Here is a 10,107-nt window from a genome sequence, read left to right on the forward strand (position 1 = left end):
GTCAGGCTGGGCAATTTATCGATTTAAGAAGGCAAATATATATATATCTCAAAATATAAAAGGCTGGGGGCCGGGGATTTAGCTCAGTGGTTCCGGCGCCTGCCTTGCAAGCGCAAGGTCCCAAGTTTGATCCCTGGTACAAAAAAAAAAAAAAAAAAAAAAAAAAAAAATATATATATATATATATATATATATATATATATAAATATATATATATAACGGCTGGGGATGTAGCTCAGTGGGAAGACCCTGGGTTCAATCCCCAGTACAGGGGCAGTGCACATGACAATGACATTGCCAACAAATCTCAGCACTGGAATAATACTGCAGGTGCTAGCTGTGTGTTACAGACATTTCATGTTTTTCTTCCGTTAGGGCAAGGGACCCAGGAGAGGGAAGATGTTCATAAATTTTTCACCAATAATTATATCAGTTCTCTCAGTCCTCATTTTCCCTTCCTTATATCTTAGCATCATGCTCTTGCACAAGTTTTTTATTGTGTGTTCTAAGGATTTTTTTATTGTTGTGTTGTTTTGTTTTGTTTTGGTACCAGGGATCGAACTCAGGTCCTTGAGCTTGCCCAGCAGGCTGCGAAACCCCTGAGCTAAATCCTTGGCCCGTTGTTGCATTGTTGATACTGGGGATCAAACTCAGGGCCTTGCACATGCTAGGCAAGTGCTCTGCCACTGAGCTACACCCTTAGCCCTTTTTTTTTTTTTTTTTCTTGAGACAGGGTCTCACTTTGTAATTCAAGCTGGCCCTGAACTCATATGTAGCTCAGGCTGGCCTCGAACTCGAGGCAATCCTCCTGCCTCTGCCTCCCGAGTGCTGGGATTACAGGCATGAGCCACCACACCCAGCTCCTTAGCCCTTTTGATTTTTTTACTTTACTTTGAAACAGTCTCACTCGGGTACCCAGGCTGGTTTTGAGCTGACAATCCTGCCTCAGTCTCCCAAGTATCTGGGATTACAGGTGTGTACCACCACACCTGGCTTCAGTTTGTTCTTTCTCTGTGAAAGGAGACAGGTTGAATATTCCTAATCCAAAATGCTTAGGACCAGAAGTGCTTTATATTCTGATAATTTGGAATATCTGCATATATATATATGGACAGACAGAGAGAGATAGAGATTGATCTTAGGGTTGGAACCCAAGTCTAAACACTGAATTTATTTATTTTCAATGCTGGCGATCAAACCCAGGGGCCATGCTTTTTCACTGTGCTACATTAAAAATATTGTCTAAAATTACTTTTGAGCTGTGTATAAGTAACATGTGACAAAAAAGAAAACGTGAAGCTGGTCTTGGTGGCGCATGCCTATGATCTCAGCACTCAGGCGGCTGAGACAGGAGGATTGCTTCGAGTTCAAGCCCAGCCTGGGCTACACAGTGAGTTCATCGCCAGCCTGAACTACATAGTAAAGACCCTGTCTCAAAAGCAAACAAACAGAAACAGATTGTTCTGCAGACCACAGAACCACCACTGTCTCATGCCCCAGTCCTGCCTCCTTGTCCACTAGCTCCTGGTTCCATGGGATGTTTCTCTTCTCTCCTCAGGACCACTTAAAAGCTGCAGGTCAGGGGGAATAAAAATGATCTAGATTTTTTTTTTTTGTACCAGGGATCGAACTTGGGACCTTGTGCTTGCGAGGCAAGCGGTGGAACCACTGAGCTAAATCCCTGGCCATTATCTAGATTTTTTTGCTTTTTTTTTTGAGACAAGGTCTCCCCTATAACCCAGGTTGGTCTCCAACTCACTGAGATCCTCCTGCCTCAGCTTCTCGCGTGCTAGGGTTATAGGTGTGTGCCACTGTGCCCAGCAAAATGATCTAGATGTGATATCTATATCTACCAAACCCCTAAAGTGAATGTAATCACTGTATTGCAAACATATACTTTTTAAAAAATTATTTTTTTTTTTTGTTTTTTTTGAGACAGGGTCTCACTACTTATCTCAGGCTGGTTTTGAACTCACTATGTAGCCTAAACTGGCCTTGAACTCACAGCAGTCCTCCTGCCTCAGCCTCCTGAGTGCTAGGATTATAGGTGTGGGCCACCAGGCCTGGTTTAAAAAAATATTATTATTATTTTTTTTTTGGTACTGGGGATCGAACTCAGGTCCTTGCGCTTGCGCAGCGGGCGGTGAAACCACTGAGCTAAATCCCCGGCCCAAAAAAATTTTTTTAAAACTACACATTAAATAATCATGTGTTTAGCTGGATGAAACTCAGAAAATCAGGAGCCTCTTAATGAAAGATGGTGATATATCAAGTCTGACCCCAAACTGACTTTGCCACTTGAGGAAGAGGAAATAAGTTCAAGTGGAACATACTGACACCCAACTCAGCTAGCTGCTCACATACACCCAAAGTAGAGGTCCCTCAGAGAGCCTGATACTTCCATATGGGCTGGAGCCAAGGGTAAGCACTGCTGGGAATCCCCCAGCTGCTGGGACCAGTTGGAAAGTTCTACACCCATCTACAGCCCTATCCACTCACTCTCACATCCCAGTCCAGTCAGACTCAATTGGATTGGGAAGTGAAAATACAAAAGCAAACAGCAACACTGGGGCTGGGGCTGTAGCTCAGTGTTACGGTACACACTTAGGTGTTTAGCATTCTTGGTGCCCTGGGTCTAATCTTCACCACCACCACCAAAAAGAAAAAAGAGCTTGAAGAGGGGAATGGGATCATGTAGAATAAAATTTATTTAAAAAAAGAAAAGGGTAAGAAAAAACAAAAAGAAAAAGAAAACCCAAAAACAGAAAAAAAAGGCGGGGGCCCTGGGGATTTAGCTCAGTGGTTCCGGCATCCCTGGTATCAAAAAACAAAACAACAAAAAAAAGAAAAAAGAAAAAAGAAAAGCACTTCTATAATGCTTATACAGGCCCCAAATACTGTTCTAAGCACTTAGCTATAGTAATACATTTAATTCTCAAGAGAGTCCTATCATAGGGCAGAAACTATACCGTCCTCTACGTTTTGTAGATAAGGAAACTCAGGCACAGAAAGATGGAGCCAGATTTGAACTAGGCAGTCAGCACTGGATCTGTACTTTTGTTCTTATTGTTATTGTTTTCTTCCTCCTTAGTGCTGGGGATCAAATGCAGGCCTCCTGCATGCTAGGCAAGTGCTCTACCACTGAGCTGCATCCCCAGCTGTGAATCCCTGCTCCTAACCAGCTCCCTAGGCCACCTCCAGTGATCATCATGAGGAACGCTTTGTAGGCAGTGTGCACCTGGTGAACCTTGCAACTTTGGGTTCCTTCTTGGTGGGAGGGTGGTCTTACTCTATAGTTCAGGCCAGCCTTGATCTCACTGTGTAGCCCAGGCTAGCTTCTGGGCGATCATCCTGCTTCAACCTCCTGAGTGCTAGGATTATAGGTATGTACCAGCACACCTGGCACTTTTGGATTTAAAAAAAATTCACCAGTATCTAATAATATAGTGCATGGCATATAATATATGGTCAATCAAAAAAAAAGTTTAAGTTTGAAGAGTCAATCCTTAAACTGTCTTTTAGCTTTCAACACACTGTGAATCTGATAGGAAAGAACCCTTCCCACTCTAACCAGTCCCTCTGTATGCTCAGCAGGGACAAAACTAAAAGAACCTTGGTAGTCTGTCTCTCCTATCCCATTTACTTATCACTTAGGAATGTGAGGCACCCTCATAGTTCCAACAGTAATTACTGTCATCCAAACAATAAATCATTAAGTAGGCTCTAGATTCTAGTCTAATAGACTTCCACAAGGGTCGCTTGCTCTGTCTCCCCTCCAGGCATGTACTAAGCCCAGCCACAGGCAGAGCAACCACTTGTGCACAAATACACATAGTATATGGGAGACAAAGGTAAGACAGTTTCCTTCTGCTCTCTCTAGTATAACAGAAAAAGAGGAATGTTTCCAAATAACCATAAAATCTAACTAGGTCCAGCTCAACAAGGCAGAAAGAGGAAGTGAAGTTACTGTGACAGACTGTCTAGCCTTAAGGCTATAGGGGGAGAAAAATACCTGGTTTTTATACTAGCATGGGTGGGAGATCATGAATTTTATGTTCTGAGTAGGGACCTGAGACCACTGTCCTTTCCTTCGCCAGCCTTACCCTATAGGAGCCCTTCCACACTGCATTCTTCCTACACCAGCTGATGCTATCTCTCCACACAGGCTGAGACCTGCAGGGCTTGGAACATCCGGACTCTTCCTGTCTGGGAATAGTGTGAGACCCAAGTAAAGGTTCCTCAATCTCTCTGTAGAACAGGTGGGTCACCCAAGTCATCTCAAGCACATTCCAGGACACACCCTTGAGCCACTCTCTCTGCATCCCCACCCCTTCCTAAAGTTGGCTCTGCTTTGCCTGAGAAGTCCAAGTTTTGGTGGGAGGAGGAAAAGCAGATAGAATCAGAGGTGAGGCAGGGAGGGGCCCACTGGTGTTCCTACTGGTAGCATTTCCTGCCCCATGGCTCCCTGGTTGTCACTTAGGCTGGGTGGGGAAAAGTCAGGTACAGACAAGACATCCTGGTCTCTCAGCCCTTTACTTAGGTTTTATGCAGGAACACAGGGTCTGGTGGGCCCAGATAATGCTGGACAAATGGTGCCTTCATAGCCATACGGTGGCAGGCAGGCAGCATCCAAGCACTGAGCTGCAATCTTATTACTGCAGGAAGTGTCCTGGGCTCGCCTTAAGGGGTAATCACCGCAGGAGCCTGGAATTTGTGTTCAGTGTCCTTGGAAACTAGCATTTACCCCACATGTTCTAGAGATTCTTTTGTTGGTATTGTTGTTTTTCAGTACTGGGAATCAAACTCAGGACCTTGGGCGGAGGCCCTATCCCATGTGTTCTAGAGATCATCTCATCCTAGGTGTGAAGGGTTTTGCTTAACAACTGAGGAGCATTCCTGTCCTACCGACAAGAAATGTGGAGGTCCTGAGCCTCAGGTTCTTTCTACTTAGTTCTTCTGAGAGGCAATTCCATAGCTCTCAGCTTGAGCAGCAGACTTGAAAAATCAGAGATATGAGCCTTTTGCTGGTAATCCCATGTGTATCTCAAAACCTCCAGCTGCCCACTCACCAGAAACCACTCAAGTGGGTACAGGTGAGGATGAGTAAATCAAATCAAGATCTGTTGAAAGTGTTTATTTTCAAGTGGCAAGGGGAAAGGGAGTAACAGGGTCAACTTTTGGCACCTTCTTTCCAGTCCATCACCCCCATGTCCTTCCCAACACAAAGCACTGACAGGAGGGGCTGCAGGACAGTCGCAAAGTGAGTCACAGATCCATAAACCCTAGAGAGGTGGGATTCAAGAGTCCATGCCAACTCAGGCATGGTGGCACACACCTGTTATCCCAGCACTCTGGGAGGCCGAGGCAGGAGGATTGCTTGGCAACATAACAAAACCCTGTCTCAAAATTTTTTTAAAAAGGGGGGCTAGGGATTTAGCTCAGTGGTTCTGTCACTTGCCTCGCAAGTGCAAGGATCCGAGTTCGATCCCTGGTACCAAAAAAAAAAAAAAAAAAAAAACCCGAAAAACAAAAACAAATTTTTTTTTTTAAAAAAAGGTCTGGGGATGTAGCTTAGTGTGAAGGCCCTGGGTTCAGTCCTCAGTACCACAAAAAAAAAAAAAAAAAAAAGAGTCCATCCCAGACCCCTTGTCCTAGAAGAAGGCTAGAGCTCAGGGGCATAGGGTTCCCCGGTGGGTGAGGGCACCCGCAGCTCAGCATCATGCCTTACCACGGTGAAGAGTCCCACCACTGCCAGCAGAGCCATCACCATGACAGCAGAGCAGATGCTGAACATATTCCGAGTGCCTGTTTTTCGATCACTGTCATGGAGGACAAGGAGCCCTAGGCAGGCCAGTAAGTGCAGGGGTACACGGAACCAGTTTAGTACACCAGCTTGCTCTGTCTCCGGGATCACCTTTCTCCGCAGGAAGCTCATGCTGGGAAAGTATAGCCCACAGGCCAACTCAATAAGAAGAAAAGCAATGAAGGACTCCACTGGACTCTCTTGGCCTGGGCTGGTGGAGAAAGTCAACATGAAGAGAGAGAAGACGACAATGAGGACAGCAAGGGACAGCAGGTGCATGGGCTGAAGGTGGTACCTCTTGGAGGTAGCAATCCGATACAGGGAAGAACCCAACAGACTAGCTGCCATGAAGCTGGAAAAGACAATGCCCAGTGGGGCTCCATGTGGGTCCAGCACAGGTGTCCAGAGGAAAACAAAGATGAAGATGACACTCTCAAACAGGGCTTGTATGGTGCCCAGCAGCAGCACACGGCGGTCTGACAGGAGGCAGCGCAGGCCTCCAGCACAGGTCCTTGAGAAGGCGCGCTGCCGGTCATAGTTCTCGCCCCAGTTTCGAAGGGCTAAGCCCCCAGCCAGAGCCAGGAGAGGAATGGCAGCCACAAAGGGTGCTACAGGCCCCAGTCCCATCCAGCTAGCCACAGCCTCAGCTGCCACACCTGCCACTACAGCCAGCACATGGTTCCAGAAGGCAGCTCGAGCAAAAGTAGCTGGGATCCACTCAGCAGGGAAGTCATGCCTCTCCACATGTTCATGGATGTACCAGGCCTCAAAGGCTGAGAAGAGGAGGGCAGTAGACAGCCCACCAAGTGCTCGGCCCACCAGCAGCACAAAGTAGTCCTGAGAGAGTTTAGTTAAGCAACACAGAGAGTAAGTGAGGGAGAAGAGGACACAAGACTTCTTTCGACCCAGCCAATCCACAAGGGAGGAGGCTACTAGGCCGAACAGGACTGTAGAGGCAAGGCCACAGACATACAGGATGGCAATTTGTCCCTCCAGGAAGTGGTAGTGCTGATAGAGTTTATATAGGTAGGGGGCCTGGAGCCAGTCAGCTGCCAGGGCCAGGAAGTAGACTTGATAGAAGTCCAGTTGAAACTGAAGGAAGGAGGGATTGCTGCAGGCCCTTCCAGGTGGCTTAGCCCGACATCTTGACAGCTCCAGCCCCAGGCAGGAGGCAAGGAGCCCCACAAAAGCCAGGTAGGCAGTCACCAGCATGGTGGGGCCCCGGATGACCTGGGGAGAGACAGAGGTCAGAGTCACATCCAATGACTAGGTAGCCGAATCAAGGGGCTGGGTGTCTAAGCAGAAGGCAACTCCACCCAACCCTCTTGCCAACTCCACTCTCCCAGAGCTAAGACCGGAGGGACCAGTTGGGTGGGTGGGAGGAGTGGCCCCACCTGAGCTGTCTCCTTGGACACTGTGAGTAGGGAGGGGTAAGAAGAGAGGGGAGAGGCCTGAGAATTCGTCCCAGGCTTGCCTGCCATAGCAGAGAGGGAGTCCCTTCAGAATCCTGGTCCCGCAGGTTCTAAAGGGGTTGTTGCCCTCTTCCACAACAGCTTCGGCACACTTCTTTATGTTACCTGCCATCCTTGTCAGGGAGCCTGTTTTTGCCCTCAATGTCTCTACATCTGTACCGGACATGGACCCGCCCCGCGCAGGCCTAACTGCTTCGCGATCACGCGCGTGCATCCCAGATTCCTCCTTCAGATCACTGACACCCGGCCCTGCGCCCCCTATCTCCCACCCAGCACCTCGCCCAGGCCCTCTCTCACCTGCTGCCCCGGTCTAGGAGGACGCCCCGGACTCGTCCGGCTCCAGGCCGCCGGGCCGCCCTCCCAGCTCTGGCCACGGCTCTGCTTGAGTTCCAGCAGCGCGCCCGCCCCTCACAGCCTGCTTCCGGGAACCGGCCGGGCCTCCGGTCGCCGCCATGCTGGGCTGATCAGGTGACGCGGGCGCCCCGCCGAGACCCCGCCCTCGCCCCGCCTTCCCGCCGCATCCAGGCAAAACGTTCCAGGAGCCCAGGGTGGAGGACGGTGGGGGAGGGTACAACGAGAGGCCGCGGCGGCGGCGGATGCTAGTGCAGTCTCTTCCTCCTGCCCTGCAGTGGCTCCCCGAAATAAAAGCCCAAATTCTTTTCCTCCGTGCATTGTCTGGGAAAGAGGCCTGGGATGCCACTTCCTGAGCCGAGATAGTTTGCCTCTGCCACCGAAATGACCTCCAGGCAAGAAGTCAATATTGTCCAGACACCTGAAGGAGGCGATGTGGTGTAAAGAACTTGGACTGCAGACAGATCAAGGCTCCAGTCCTACCTAATTACCAGCTGTGTGGCCTTAGGCAAGCCACATAACTTTTCAGCGACCCAGTTTCTTTATGAAGTCAGAAGAGAGCAGTGCCCAAATAAAGAAGGCTAAAGTTTACTGGCAGCACAGGATTAAGAATTTAAGCCCTGGAGCTGAACTCCCACTTTCTGCCACTTGGGAGCGTCCTACTTTGGACAAGTTATTTAGCCTCCCCCCAGCCTCAGTATTCCGTCCGTGAGACCCTTCAGTGGCTTCCCTGCTCATAAGGGTGAAAGCCGAAATCTTAATAACGGCCCACAGAACTCTCTGTCGTCTGCCCCTCTACTACTTCTCTACCTCTACTACATCCTCTAACGCTCTTCCTCTGACTCCATCTACACTACTAGCTACCATCAGGTCCTTTGCACACTGTGCAAGCAAAGTTCTTCTCCAGGATGCCCAAATGGCTCCCTCCCTTACCCCCTCCAGTTCTCTGTTCAAATGTCACTTTATCAGAGAAGCCTTTCTGGGCCATCCTTTTTAAAACAACACGACTGCCTCCAACACCTGCTTTCCTTACAACTCTATTTGCTTTGGGTCCTTTTTCTCCACAGCATTTCATCGTCTGGCACACTGTGCTTTACTTGTTTATTTACTATTTCTTCCCCCTGCAGATTTTTATATGTTTTGTTCACCTGTATATCCAATACTTAAAACCCTTGGTGTGTAATAAACAATCCGTATTCTACAAATAATCAATCCGTGTAAATTATTATAGAAAGTAGTGCATGATAACTACTGACATTTATCAATTATTATGTACCTAAATGTTTTAAGAAATCCTGCCAAACCACTGTGGAAATCAGTGTGGAGGGCCGGGGATTTAGCTCAGTGGTTTCGCCGCCTGCTGTGCAGGCGCAAGGACCTGAGTTCGATCTCCGGTACCAAAAAAAAAAAAAAAGAAAAGAAATCAGTGTGGAGATTTTTCAAAAACTAAAACTAGAGATTCCATTTGATCCAACTATTCCCCTTCTTGGTATCTTCCAGAAAGAATGAAAAGCATCCTATCACAGCAATATATGTACACCCACGTTTATAGCGGCACAGTTGGTAATAGCTAAATCTTGGAAACAGCCCAAATACCCATCACCTGACGAATGGATAAGGAAGATGTCGGGGTTTTTTAATACAATGGAGTACTACTCTGCCATAAAGGAAGATGCACTTCAGACATTTATAGCCAAATGGATGCACCTTGAGACTAGATTCTTCAGTGAAATAAATCAGACACACATGTTTAAATACTGCATTCTCTAGTGTGAGAAACCAAAAGCGGAAATAAGGATTAAAACATATAATAGATATTGGGAAATGGGAGGAAAAAGTTCAAATGAGAAGGGGAATAAGAGAGGAGGGAGGGAGAAAGGAAAGAAGGGACAAGAAAAAAAGTGAAAATAGAAGGAAAAAATGGAAACAAAGCTTTTGTACATAGGGGAGGGGGAATGGGATAAAATTAAATTAAATTAAAAATAAGAATAAATAAAAATATATATAACCAAAAAAAAAATCCTGCCAAGGTTAAGTGGACAGGGCTCCTCCGCCCAGGCAGACTCTCTTCCAAGCCATTCTGCTGGGTGCCTCAGACCCACCTGGGGTCCTCTGTCCCCCAAATCTACCTCACCTCCTCCTGAGGCCAGCGTGGCCAGGAGGGGAGGGCAGAAATTGGTGCCCATCCAAGGGTCTTCCCTCATCCTTCTCAAGATGAGGCTCTTCCTTTTAAACACTGAATTGCTGAAAAAATGCCAACCAGATTTGCTAATGTCCAGATTTGCTCCTGGGTTTCTTCCTGACGCAGAGTGGGTGTTTGAGGGGGGTGAATTTCACCCGTCGTTTAAGGTTTTTTTCCCTAAAACTCAGCAATTGAAACTTACAAGAGGAGAGAGAGAGAGAGAATGTGTGTGTGTGTGTGTGTGTGTGTGTGTGTGTGTGTGTGTGTAAGGCATGGTTTTTCAAATGAAAATTTTTCTT

The 10,107-nt window shown here is 47.5% G+C and overlaps 1 protein-coding gene across 1 annotated transcript; it reads right to left on the reverse strand.

Moving 5' to 3' along the window:
- Nucleotides 1-5,118: 5,118 nt before the first annotated feature.
- Slc61a1 (solute carrier family 61 member 1) lies at nucleotides 5,119-8,101 on the reverse strand. Its single transcript, XM_004872729.3, has 2 exons — nucleotides 7,573-8,101; nucleotides 5,119-7,033 (listed from the first exon to the last, which is right to left on the reverse strand). The coding sequence occupies exon 2, from the start codon at nucleotides 7,013-7,015 to the stop codon at nucleotides 5,663-5,665; it is 1,353 nt and encodes a 450-aa protein (XP_004872786.1). The 5' UTR covers nucleotides 7,016-7,033; nucleotides 7,573-8,101; the 3' UTR covers nucleotides 5,119-5,662.
- Between the last annotated feature and the right edge of the window lie 2,006 nt (nucleotides 8,102-10,107).

Source organism: Heterocephalus glaber, unplaced genomic scaffold (genome assembly GCF_053883595.1).
Source record: "Heterocephalus glaber isolate CG9 unplaced genomic scaffold, H.glaber_assembly_v1.0 deba00001060, whole genome shotgun sequence".
NCBI classification, from domain to species: Eukaryota; Metazoa; Chordata; class Mammalia; order Rodentia; family Bathyergidae; genus Heterocephalus; species Heterocephalus glaber.